General features: G+C 39.2%; 1 protein-coding gene across 1 annotated transcript; it reads left to right on the plus strand.

Annotated features, from left to right (window-relative positions):
* The first annotated feature begins 10336 nt into the window (after positions 1-10336).
* LOC146329470 (homeobox protein Nkx-2.3-like) lies at positions 10337-14065 on the plus strand. Its single transcript, XM_084714736.1, has 2 exons — positions 10337-11040; positions 12918-14065. The coding sequence occupies exons 1-2, from the start codon at positions 10611-10613 to the stop codon at positions 13559-13561; spliced, it is 1074 nt and encodes a 357-aa protein (XP_084570862.1). The 5' UTR covers positions 10337-10610; the 3' UTR covers positions 13562-14065.
* Positions 14066-14482: the final 417 nt, after the last annotated feature.

The raw sequence follows: 14482 nt of genomic DNA on the forward strand, positions 1-14482 counted from the left end.
TCTCCATCAGCAGTGTCTCAGCTTCATCAGATAAATTTGTTAATGAGTTATTAGCATTTAATCACCATCAGCATATTTAAATAGCCAAAAAGTTTTATTTGGCATCAAAAGAATTTATCAAATTACCAGATTAAGACTTAAAGGCTTTATTTGGCGATGCTGATAAACTTAACATTTTCAGCATGCGCTGTTTTACAGTTTACAATAAGGCTCTTTTTACTAGTTAAAAATGATAGGAACTCATTACAAAGATTAATTATTAGCAAGCAGAAATTGGATATTGTCCCTGAAGATGCATAAAACTGTTATGTTTGGAACTGTTTAGAAATTATTTATGAAGTTTCTACAATCTAATTAATAAGCTAATTGTAGACCTCTTATAAATAATTTATAAGAAGAGTCTTGTAAAGTGTTCCTCTATAATTATAATAATCTCACTCACTCTCAAAAAATAAAGGAATATTTTATATGTTAGAATATTCATCTTATTGCACAAATCCCTGAATATTATACAGTAATATAAAGACTTTTAATGACAGTAAGAACCCTAAAACCTATAATGCAACATGAAGATTTTCTTTAAGAGTCAAAATTATTTTCAAAGTAGGACAATGATTTTATGACTAAGCTCTATAATCTGATTTTTTTTTTAAAGGAGTCCCTAATCTATTAAGGTAATTTGACCCTTTAAACTTCTGCCACGTTTTTCGGGGACATTTTAACCGACTTATCTCTGTGTGAAAGATGGAAGATAAAGGTCCAAACAGAAGCTCCACAAAGGTCACACACTTCCTTCCAGCTCTGTCAGCACCAATCAGGTTGTACAAGCTGAGCTGAGTGACCACAGTCACAGTCATCTGCCGGCTCTCCTGCACGGCTTCGCACAGGATGACAGAACACCAGAGGTCCCAGTCATGATCCCTGAGGTTCACATGCACAAAATGTTGGCATTATCTAATATTCGCTCTACTTTTATATCTTTTAATGCTGGAAAAAAAGGAAAAACTGGGGGGGGAAAGAGAGAGTGGTGAGATTATATCAAATGTTTTGTCAAACTAAAACAATGAGCTGAAATAGGTTAAAAAGCTGTGAAAATCTTCTGGACTTGGTGATGATTACAAAATCAGTGAATAAAAAAAAATACAAAACATTAAAACATTAGTCTGTGCAGAGAGGAGAAATTTTGCTGGTCTACAAATGTCCTCTTTGGAGGTTGGATACTAGAGACCAAAGATGAAAAAAAGCAAAAAGTTGAAAGAAAAGTTTAAAGACATTTATTCTAATGGATGATGAATCAAAGATAAAGAAAGCACTTCAGCAGCCTATGTTTAACTTTTTTATAAGAGACCCAGAGAGAGAGAAAGTGGCTTTTAAAGGGTTAGATTTTTCTTTTTCTTTTCTTTTTTTTCTCCATCTTTAGCCTTAAAATACAGATATACATCCTGTCTTCTTGGTATGAGCTCATGTTTTATCTCTTGAATAACATGATGTTAGATGCAAATGTATCCCATAATGCATTCTCGAGCCAGTGAGGGGCAGTGAGTGGGCCATTATAGTGAAATAAAGCCCGACAGGGTGATGCAGGACCCCAACTCGAAGCAGAGGGGTCTTGAATCATCCTGAAGAGAGTTATTCCACTTTTGCATGGTTACTTACAAAAAGTAATAATAATTTGGCACAAAATATTAATTTTTAAATGATTTTATGGATTTAAAACTGGTTTTATTGCTCCTCCAGAGTCTATGATCAGAACTGTGTCCATAGCAACGTTCTCATCTTCACACCATGGTCTGTTATACAGAAATAAAAGACCTGTAATTGACCAATCCAAATTGAGTATTTAACAAAGTCATGTAATAATGTGAGATAAACCCTGACAGGGTGATGCAGGACCCCAACGCAAACCTCACTGTACATTATCCCACTTATTTTATGGCAACTTAACAATAATAATAATTAAAAAAAATATTAATTTATAAATGATTTTCTAAAGAATCCAGATCTGTCATAGCAACAGTTCAATAACAGACCCTAGAATGCTATAATTAACCAATCAGAACTGAGTATTCAACAATCCAATGTAATAAGGGATAATGTACAGCGAGTAGGTCATTATTGTGAAATAAACTCCAACAGGTGATCTTAAATCATCCTGAAGGGGTTTATTTTGCAATAATGACCTGCTCACTGTACATTATTCCACCTATGGTTACTTACAAAAAATCCCTGAAACAGTATTTTGACAGAAAATATTTATTCTACAATGATTTTATTGATTTAAAAATGATTTTATTGCCCCTCTAGAGTCTATGATCAGCAACAGTCTGTTATACAGAAACAACATACCTTAGAATGCCATAACTGACCAATCAGAATTGAGTATTCAACAATTCTCTGTAATAAAAGCATACATTTGTGAAAAACTTTATGTAAAAATGCAGATATATCTGGTAGATTATTGGTTTGCCTGGGTTAAAAAAAAACAATTTAGAACTGAGACTTTCCTCCTGAGCGACTGAATCAGATATTTCAGCAAATGGTTTGAAATGACAATTGTTGCCAAGCGTCTGCAGTAATAATAATTCTCTGTTATGAGCAACGGATGAAACAGTGTGAAGTTATTATACAGATGGTCGAGGTCGTGGTGGATGGATGGATGTGTTAACAAAACATCAGACTTCACCACAGGAGACTGCTGTTTATTTCCCGTTTCGAACCAGCAGCCAACGTTTCCAAGTGGTTATTACTGTAACAATGACAGCAAAACTCCCCTCACCTAAAAGGGATATTTTATTTTTTGAAGTGGGGTCGTATGAGGCTCTTACCAACAGTCAGTGTGTCACCTACAAATAGATGGCGGTTGACACGCCCCAAGTTTGATGAGGCAGCAGGAATATCAGGGAAGGAAGCTGTGCAATGTGCTGCTGTGGACAGGATCAACAGCAAAATATATTTTTCCACCTAAAAAATCAAAATCTGTCTAAGTGTAGAATATTTTCAACTCTGTACCTTGCTTTCAAATAGCATTTTACAATGGACAATTGCTGTCATATAATACAAATATCAATCTCTTCAAAGGTACCAGACTCCTTTGGCAAAAGCAGTAATTTTACCCTGCAGAACACTGGTGTTCCTCGTCTACTGCTGCCTCAATTATTCAGTTTCTTTCTGTTATTGTGTGACTGGTGTCACACAATAACACAATCAAACTAACAGATCAAGGCAGCAGTAATTTTGCCAAGGGAGTTTGGTGGCAGAGAGAGTGATATTTGTGTAGAGTATGTAGAGTTTTTTTTTTTAAAGAAGATCCACCTAAAAAAAAGGAATATCTGTTTAAGTGTACACTATATTTACAGTATTTTCATCACTTTACCTTGCCATCAAACCTGGATTGTCCAATGGGAAGCTGACATCCTGGCTGTGATATCCATCTACGCTCTCTTGAAGCTGCCAGACTCCCTCGACAAAAACAGTCATTTTACCCCACAGAACACGTGAGTTACTGGTCTACTGCTGCCTCGATGGATTTTGTGGTAATGTGCGACTTTGGTGTTTTAAAAAGTTAGATGGGATGCCTTGAAGTCTCAACATAACCTAACTAGCCTGGCTGTAAAATCATAACTTGGGCAAGTGGCCAATCAGCAATCAAAGATAGAGCTCCGTCATCATGGTTACAGTTGCAGTACCTTTCTGGTTAGCATGAGCACATTGTAGTAAGTTAGACCAATATTTATACACCCTGTTGGGAAATGACCCTAATGAAAATTATGTATTCAAAATAAGTGCCTCTGAACTAAAAATGTCTATAAGCATGAAGAATTCACAACAATATCTATAAATTAGGTCTCTATTGTGTTGCAAAATAAATGAAAAAAAGAAGTGTGGTGAATGGAGGGCTCAAATAAACAGTCAAACAAAAAGTCAACATGGAGTTATTTAAAGTTTTATGTGACTTAAGTTTCATTGTATGTGTGACACAAGGTGCATGGAGAAGAGGAAAAGGGCTCAAAGAGAGCCTGTTGGCTGATTTGTGAATGGATATTCATGATTATTTGCCTTTTATATACATTTTATTTATTAATTTATTTTAATTCCTTTGTCTGTTTGGCGAACAATTCATGGCGAACCTGTGCCTCTGTCACATGACATATAGAGCCACTTACTGACACCAGCCACGATCTTTTTCTAAACCTACCCAAGTAGGTTTTATGGCTAAATCTAACCATGATATTTTTTTTATATTAAATATTTTTCAAAATGGAAAAAAAAGATTGCAAATACAAAAATATCAAACTTCTACAATAAAAATACCTATAAGATAACTGAATGTAATGCAAAATAAGTCTTGTCTTTCCATTTGTTTTTTGTTTTTAATATCATGATGCTGTGAAGTCACGATCACATGCGTCATCTGTGATTATTGGCAGTTTTGAGCTGAACTGTGTTAGCAGATAGCAAGTGAAGGTAAAATGAAAATGATTGTTTCAAGAACACTGGAATCGTGGATCCAACAGGAACTATTGTGGAGAAAAGTGCAGCTCGTGAGGAAAATATTTCGAGCAGCCATGTTGAAAATGAAGTGGACAATGTGAACAAAGCACAAGCGTCCACAGCACCTGATCGAACCAAACGGCGTGAAAAGGGTTAGGTGGGAGAAACATTATTTTACAGTGTCGCATGACTTACATTATGTAGCTGAGGTCAAACGAGCCTGCCCTGTAAAATATGTTGTTTTGGGAGTTGCTGGCAATTGACCTACCCTGTCGTTCAGGTGTGAGGATGTGACTTAATGCGGTGATGATGACTGGGGGGGGCACCAAATCCTAATCCCCCACTAGGGCATCAAAATGGCCAGAGCTGGCCCTGCTGAAGATCCCCGAACCCCACAAACACCTCGTCCTAGAATAACCATCCAACCAAAACCAAAGGTCCCGTCACTTAACTTTAACTAAAACAGTTTTAATTTCTTTCCAATAGCTGCTGTCGAGTGTCGGCCCACGTGACACACAGACAACACTGCAGCGCTCGGCCTGGCGTCGTTGGATTTAATGCTTATTTAAAGTAAATGGAGGCGGCCGGGTGCCAGTCTAAACACTATCCTGCCTTGTTTGGCACTTTTTTACGAGGACGCACTGATGATGATGTAGCACGAATTGGAGAGAGTCGCCGGGGAGTCTGCAGGGACAACCTCGCACATATCTGTCTGTCTCCAGCTTCCATAGAAAGAGCTGAACATCAGGATATTTACAACTACCTGCTGGGTTACACTCAGCGGAGGGAAGACCCAGCCCAGGTCTCTGAGAGGCCCCGGGATCCAGGTTTTTTTTTTTTCTTTTGTTCAGAGATACATGTAACTCTACAGCAAGACAACATGCATGCCAACACTTCACTGACAATCGATCAAAATTATGATTATATGATACCAGTAAATTATACCTTCAGTTTAATTCAAGGGCCCACATGGTTGAGGCGCCCAAAGCCTAGGGCAGCTCTGAACTGAGATGCATTCATGCTCTTTCTGATGAGACAAAAAAAACAGTTTAGTTGTGACTTTAAAGTCTGACAGAAAGCTTTAAAATATGCAACTCTTTCATCAAGAGTGTACAACGGTGTCCGCAGTGTAAAAGAGCATCAAACTAATGTTACTCAGGCTTGTTGTGGGTAAATCATCAAATCTAGAGATGAAGATTTGTGATGTGAAAGAATTTAATCAGTTTTGTACAGTGAGTATTAAAGGGACAGTTTCTTTCTAACAGAAAGAAAGTGGATCCTCCTGACTACATCTTTGGAAAAAAGCTTCTGCCAGATGAAATCCTAATATTGCAAGAATGTACTTCCTACATGAATCTGCTCACAGTGAGGTCTGTGGGTTATCTTGAGTAACCAAGTCGTGATTTTTTGGAAAGAGACAGTGGTTTTGAATTTATGTTTTGGCTCTTTGAGCACCACAAACTTAGTGCCATTTAGTCCCATTATATAGGAGAGATGGCAGACATCACTACAGCTGATATCTCCAAAACTCTGCAACTCGCACCAAAAAAATCCAGATGGATAAACAGCACTAGAGACCAGGGGAAAACCACGCATTTTTGATTTTGGGATGAATTGTCCCTTTAATGTCTATTTATGCTGTGAATACATTCTGTTTTAAAGGCTTTTATGCACTGCCAAAAGTAAAACTGTAGGGGAAAGATGCGTTTTTGGCATAAATTCTTCGGTCAAATATAAATATATTGAAGATGAAAGTGATGCATAAATTCAACGTGTCAGTACCTGCAATGACCTTTAAACTCTTGTAATACTGCAATGATTAGTTGATTAATCGATTAATCTGTTACAGTAGTTGTCAAATTAATTGCCAAGTTGACATTTTAAAGAAAAATGTCTCAATTAACGAGCCTCTCTAATGTGAATATTTTCTGGTTTCTTTAACCCTTTTATGACAGTAAACTGAATATATTTAAGTTGTGGACAAATCACGATGATTGAGAACATCATCTTGGGCTTTGGGAAACACTGATCAACGTTTTTCATCATTTTCTGACATTTTATTGAGCAAACAACAACACTCAGCTGAAATTTGGTTTAACATCCTCATCATAACCTTCCTCAGATGTTTGAACAAAGTGTTGTTCTTTAAAACACACTGACTACATAGACAGTTCAGAATGAAATAAAACTGTGGTGTTTATTTAAGGACGGGAGCTTGTGAGAACTTTAATCAGCATCAGTCAACACTGTTTTATTTGAGGAAGAGTTCACCTCAGAATCAAAAACATATGTTATGCCGGCGCTACTTTCTTTCTGCAGTAGAATCTACTGAAACTATTTTCATTTCTACTGGAAAGAAAGTAGGTCTTACATGAAACTGCTCACAACAAGGTCTGTGGATTATCTTGAGAAACCAGGTCATGATTTCTGTAAAACAGACATGAATTTTTCAGATATTTAAACAGTGCTTTGAGCTTAGTGTCATCTATTTCTATTATATGGGAGAGAAGAGAGACAGCTTCAGTATAAATAATACATATTTATAAATATTTATTTTTGATTCTGTGGTGACCTGCTCCTTTAATAATTTGAAAGTTATACTGACTTATGCTATAATAATATTAATAATAATATGTAGCACTCTCTATCATAAGTGTAATATTGATTGCATTAATTGAATGTAGGGCTGCAACAAATAATTATGTTCAGTATCGATTCAACTGTCGATTATTTTCTCAATTAACTGACTCCAAAAATGTTGAAAAAGTTGATCACTGTCGCCTAAAATGTCTTTTGTCCACAACTCAAAGATATTCAGTTTACTGTCATAAAAGGACTAAAGAAGACAGCAAGAAAAGCTGAAATAAGGGAATCTGACTCAAAGCATTTATCAATTATCAGAATAGTCGGCGGTTCATTTAGCTGACACCTAATCAATGAATCATTGCAGATCCAATGTTTAATCAAATAGCTCATTACACTCAGCTTTTAAACTGCAGGACATAAAAGAGTTAACGTTTTTAAGTTTACGTATATTTTCTAACATCTTACTTTTCTGGATGGTTTTACAGGCTGTTTGTTTTCAGAGAAGCCCGCAGGAGGAGCGCGGGCAGCCGGGGTGACAGAGGCGAGGGGTCCCGCTGGAAAACGGAAAGGGGAGCTGATAGGAGCAGATTAGACCGAGCTAAAAACGTCAGTTAGTTTTCCTGGAGGAATCTTAATTGCCCCGGGGGGCCCTGCTTATCGGCCCAGGGCGGTTATTAATACAACACCCGCGATAAAGAGGACGGAGAGTCACCGAGAGCAGCTGCAGGGACAGTAGGGGAGACTGGGGCCATTTGTAACATTTTCCTTCATATCTCACAGATTAAATTAAATATACTTGTTATCATTTCATAAAAGAAACATTATACATGTGCACTAATTAATTCACACTAAGGACAAAACTAAAATTGAATTTAATGCAAGAAGTCAGAGTTATATTTGCCCCCTGCAGATGTGATTGTAACACTGAAAAAATAAGTAATATTATCCAACTGTATCTAAAATAAACACATTAAAGTAATCACATTACTGTTGTGAAATGTTTTTTGTATGTAGTTTGAATTCTTTTATTGTCCTTCATTTGTCAGGATTCAAAGCATTTGTTTCAAGTCATTCAAAGCAAAAGTCTGTTTCTACTTTTTGCAAAAGACTATTGTCGCCGTAACTACATTTTAATTATTTTAATTGAGTTAAAAGTAATTTTACATTTAAATTTAGTGAAATATGTTGATTTTCTATCAGAAGAGTACGTCAGCACATACAAACAAACCCCAAATCTTGCAGCCATGACAAAATCAAAATGACAAAATGTATGCCAGCCAGCAAAACTTAGCCTACATTAGCAAAGTTCATTCACATTAATTTTTAACTGATAGATGAGGAATACTACATGTCCAAAAAGTAACTTTAATATTTCAAAATCTTTTTGTTGTTGTTGCTGTTGTTATTGTTGAAAACTTCTGCTGAGGTGAAATGATCCTGTTCCCTTTCCACGGCCAGAGAGAGAATCCTACTGAGCATGTGCAGAGTAACTGTCATCACCATCGATTGTTTCTGATGAGTGTGTTATGATTGCCATGCTACAATTGCCCCATTAAAAATCAAACAGTGAAAGCATTTTAATAAAGTTATAAATCTCCACTGCCATACAAGGCCAAAATTCAGCAACTACAGATTTATTTAATATTTAGTTAAGGCCAGAGTTGTTCATGCCTATTTTTTTGAAATAACATTTTTATCCCAAAGAAAACATCATGTAAACTAAAGCTAAAAAGAGAACAAAAGCTAAAAAACAAACAACATGGTCACCTACAGCCAGCTAAAGTTGTTTGGAGTTAACTCTCACATAAATAAGACAAAAGCTAAATTCAGTCATTGAGAAAAAAACAAAACAAAAAACTACTAAATCAGCCCTGCTAAAAAAAAAAAAAAAAAAAAAAAAAAAAGCTAACTAGCCTAACGTTAGCTTAGCAGAGTAGCAGTAAGTAACACTTTGATGTTTGGAATTGACAGTTTGATGTGGCCAAGCTACTTATAAATCACTTTTTTAAACATATTAAGGTGTAAATTAAAGTTATTATTATTTTAAGTTGGAAGAACAATTATAATTCCTGACGATTTTCCAGAGATCAATTATGTTTTTACAGTGAAATAATAAGTACAAGAAGATAAAAGCTAACATCATGTCCTAGCCGTCTGCCACACTTTACTTCAGCTTGAAAACTTTTAATCTTTTTTCTCAACTGCAGCTCTGCCTTTGCAGGTCTGGTGTGTTCCTTATTTGATTGTTTACTGGTGTTACATTTGAGCTTCACCATAGACTGAATGAAGTGTGAACTGAAGGAAGACGTTTGAATGACTCTGCTGTTGTGTAAAGCGAGAAATTCTGTATATTTTCTGGATTATTACTTTCCCTGTTGAACAGTCTGACAGTTTAAGAAACTTTGGCATCTCCTTTAAAATCAAGAGTTTCAACAAACCTCAGCTTGTAACATGTCCTTGTAAGGAGGCACCGGTGCGAGCAGCTTCCACATGAGCCAACTGATGTCTTTCAGAAAATATAGTCTATCTTTTAGATTTGAAGTTTGGTAATTCCCATGGATCGTATTGTAAGAACCTGGCAAAAATCCAACACATTCTATTTTTAAATGAATAGCAACCACTTTAAGCCAAAACCACCGATCAAGCCTCACAAATGAAAGCCATGGCAGAACGAGGCAGGTTCTCTCTGCAGGTTATACGGAGGATCCAAAAACAGCCACATTTGTTTTGCGCACCAATGGTGAGCTTGGGTGATGGAGAAACCCCACTACTGTTTTAGCATTTAATCACTGGATGAAGTTAAACTACAAGGCCAACAGTTCCCCTCTGACTCTGTAATCCCTTGACCTGACCGCTGACCTTGACACACCACCGGTCTTTCAGTGATCTGTTGTGCCTCTCCAAGGAACGCACAGATTTACGCACGAACCAGCACAAGCAACTTCAATGTACTGACCGACTGCGGACTCATGAAAACTGCAAATGACATTTTTAAAAACATAACAAACCAAAGTAAAGGTATAGGTCACACATTTGTTGTCACAGAGCAGAGCTATTCACGTGCCTCCTGTTAGAAAATCGGTGCGTAAAAAGGCTGTTGGGGTAAATTTAGCGACAAAGATAAACAGAGTGGTGGAGGAGCGAGGTGTCAGTAAAATTCTCTGTCCACCATATTCAAAGAAGTCCCAAAACAAATCCAGAACGTGAACATACGTCACGGACGCCCCACCTTCCCTCTCTTTCTCTCTCCCAAATGCTTCACGGACTTTCCATTTCACACACACCCCTCCCCCTGACATCAGAGGAGGCAGAGGCGCTCCTTCGCCCCGGTCCAAACTCTTCTTACAAAGCCCGACATTATATCTGTCAGAAAGGAGACCTGCATGGACAAAACCGGGACTAATGCTCGTGTTTTCGTGCGATTTACGGCGATGAGGGATTCCCGAGGCTTAACGCACCTCCAATTACCAAAGAAGGGGCTATTAAGCTCAATTATTTGTTAGAAAAAGAGTGGAAAAGAAGAAGGGGTGTGCATGTTACTCGGCGGGCTTCATTTCCTCGGTGCTGCAGAGCAGGAGCTGGATGACATGATGCTGCAAAGTCCGCTCACCTCCACGCCGTTTTCTGTCAAGGATATCCTCAAGCTGGAGCAGCAGCAACAACAACAGCAGCAGCAGTCCGCGTCCCTGGAGCTCCAGCACCGGTCCCACACTCAGCAGCAGTTGGCCGGATCTCCTCCCCAGCAGCAGCAGCATTTCCAAACCCCGCCGTCCTGCATGCTCGCCGGGGCCCGGGACAGTCCCTCCTTCTCGGACGGAGAGGACAACCTGGCCTACTTGAGCGCGCTAGCGGTGCGCGGGGAGGAGGACCGCGGGGACACCAGCCTGTCCCCGGACATGTACGTCCATCCCGGGCTGCAGGGAGCCAAGCTGGAGGCCGCCGAGCTGGACGAGCAGGAGAGCAGTGAGTTGAAGCGCAAGCTGCTACTGTACAGGCCAGACAAAAGGCAACAAAGGACACGTGTAACAATAATTATCACAGCAATAATGTTTTACAGAGAAAAAGTCAAAGTACTACAACATATTTTATAAATGTAAGCAGCGGTTTTAAATGTTAAATCTGACCGTTTCAGTGGCTACCAAATAATTTGTATGTTTAACCACAAAAACAACTTGACCTGTGACCTGTAACGACACATTTTTAGAAGTCTTCCCTCTGTTACGCGCTGTGTGGTTTATTGTCGTAAAATAAAAACAGAAATCTAATATTTTAACAGCTTAATCGCCATGTAATCAGTCTAGTCATCCCGAGCTTCAAACACAATGAGGGCAAACTGGAAAAAGAAAACACTTGTCATTTTCTAAATAACCCTGCAGGTATTTTGTGGCTCATCATTCCAGGATATTTTGTAAATTATTGTTTGATCACTTAGGTAATCTTAAAGGAATAATGTGCAAAATCTCCCTAAAAAACAACAATGCATAGACTCATAGAGATAAAATACCTTCCAGTCACCACTTGTGAGTCACTAGAAGTGTGTGGGGTTCAGGCTGTATCTGCACAGACTGTGCCCTCTCTTTGTATTTCCTGATGTTCTCATGATTTTGGACGTTTAATCAACACAGAACGTCCTGGGAAGGAGACTTAACAATAAACTATATTCCTGGTGTGTTAAAGAACACCTCAGGAAAAACCCCGCTCTCCAACTTGTATCGCTCAAAATATAAGTTGTACAAACTTTGTGAAAAAAATAAAAAGTTCTCCTGTTTAATAAAAATGAAAACGGATTGGATTTAGGACCGGGTCTGTCACCAGACATTATCCCAATAAAGAGCTATCAAATGGTGGGAGTCAGCATCAGGCCTGAGACGGATCCAGTAAAGTCTGGAGATGTCAAACACTTTGTAGTGGTTCAGCTGCGCGCCTGTTCCGCGGAGTCTGTTATGATGTGTGGACCATAAACCGACAATTAGTTTAAAGAGGCTTGTAAAAGAAGTGACACCGCGAAGTAGCGCTAATAAACAGTCACAGTCAGACACATCTTCCTCACACGGGGCACATAATTATTCATTAGATATAAACAGACAAAAGAATCAGGTTTTAAGCTGCTCGTGGCTCAGAAAGTCATTAACATTATAAATATTTGCCTAAAATATAATTGACCAACTTTACTTTAGACAAGAGATTATTTTTTCAATTTTTTAAATTCTTCATAAATTTAAATGTTAGTGTCTAATTTTCATTATAATTTTTGAGCATTTCTGTTGGTGTGCACTCTGGCTAAAAGTTTCTATCATTTTAAAGGGAATTTTAAGGGAGATGTCCAATGTTTGAGTTCTTTCTCTGCAGTGACTGACTATAATTATCATTATTATTATTATTTGGAGGTTTAAGACTGCCCTGTTTACCAAAAGTGCACTGGTCGAAAGAAGTGGCATAATATAATAGAGCTGCAACAGATTAATCGATCATTTATCAACTGTTAAATTAATTACCAGCTATTTTAATAATGATTAATTGGTTCTGGGTAATTTTTTAAGTCAAACTTCTGTTTCCAACTTATTAAATGTGGATAATTTCTGGTTCCTTTGCGCATTTCAACAGTGAAGTGAGTATCTTTGGGTTGTGGACCGAAATAAGATTCTTGAGGATGTCAACTTTGGCTTTGATCAGCATTTTTCACCATTTTATGGCCCAAAACAATTAATTGATTAATCAAGAAAATATGAAAATGATTGTTAGTTGCAGACATGTAATATTCCTTCTTACGTGTGGAAATGAGATTTCATGATTTACGTCCAGAGATATTAACATTTCACGCTTCTTTCCAACCTGCCCAGAGAGCTGCGGTTTGGTGTCCCGGGAGGAAGCAGCGGAGGGCGGACAGGGTGACTCCGAGCGGCCGGTGCAGAAGCAGAGGAGCCGGCGGAGACCCCGGGTGCTCTTCTCCCAGGCGCAGGTCTTCGAGCTGGAGCGACGCTTCAAGCAGCAGCGCTACCTGTCCGCCCCCGAGCGGGAGCACCTGGCGACCACCCTCAAACTCACCTCGAACCAGGTGAAGATCTGGTTCCAGAACCGCCGCTACAAGTGCAAACGGCAGCGGCAGGACAAGTCTCTGGAGGCGGCGGGGCAGCACCACCCTCCTCCGCCGCGGCGCGTCGCCGTGCCGGTGCTGGTCCGAGATGGGAAGCCGTGTCTGGGCGGCGCGCAGAGCTACGCCGCGGCAGCTGCACCGTACGGAGCCAACCCGTACAGTTATAACGGATACCCGTCGTACACGTACAACAGCCCCGCTTACAACACCAACTACAGCTGCACGTACACCAGCATCCCCGCCCTGCCTCCGTCCAGCACCTCCAACGCCTTCATGAACATGAACTTGGGAAACGTGAGCGGCCTCGGCGGCTCCCCACAGGCCCAGACACATCAAGGGACAGCGGTCACATCATGCCAGGGCTCCCTGCAGGGGATCCGAGCCTGGTAGCGTCACCAGAACAGGACTAGTGTCTCTTTTTTATGGAGCCTTTTCATTTTGGTCAAAGAGTGTGTGTAAACTTGGTCAAAACGCCCCAGAAAACAGTGTTGCTTATATAAAGGATGTGACTTTGGATTCACCTGCCAGATGAGATGGAATTTCACCCAGATTTCGGGCTACTTCAAGTGTATTAAAGCCGAAAATTAGTGTGCGTAAAGGCTGGACGTCACATCTGAATAGTCACAGCTTGGGTGAAATTTCATTCTGCGGTCCAGTGGTTGTTGGTGCTCTAGTTTGGCGCTGGTGGACTGAAGCACAAAGGGGAATTACGCACAAGTTTGCGCATTTCTTCTTCTCAAAAAGATGATTTTTTTTAAATATCTGTTTTTAACATGGCATATTTTTAGGATATTGAGAGATTGAATTGCTTTAAATTGTTTTTTTTTTTGGTTCAACAGAGAATTGCTTTAGTCTATTTCACATCTATTCAAATAAATCAGAGAAATGAGAAAAGGTGCGTTTGATTTATTCGGGCAAAAAAAGATTCTGGTTTTGTTTGTTTTTTTATGTTAAACTTTCAGCGCGCAGGAAGAGAGATTGAATTATTACTATCAAAAACTGAAATCTGAAACTGTATTTCCCACTAAATAATGAAAAGAAATTATCATTTTAATCCATATAATGTTGCTCCCATGCAGGGTCACTGTGCCCACAAATGAATCAGATGCACGGAGGCAAATTTTGCTCATAAACATATTAAGGGGAGAGCTGGTAGAGGAGGCCAGGCCACAGGAACTCTTTGTCCCGGTGCCAGGCGGCGTGAAAGGAGGAAGTTATTCTCCATTTGAGGTCCTTTAAAGGACGCGATTAAGCACCTAAAATACCCCCGAAGAGCGAGCTGCAGCCCGGCGAGGGAGCGGGAATAATGGC

Source organism: Lutjanus erythropterus, chromosome 3 (genome assembly GCF_056507025.1).
Source record: "Lutjanus erythropterus isolate fLutEry1 chromosome 3, fLutEry1.hap2, whole genome shotgun sequence".
NCBI lineage: Eukaryota > Metazoa > Chordata > Actinopteri > Lutjaniformes > Lutjanidae > Lutjanus > Lutjanus erythropterus.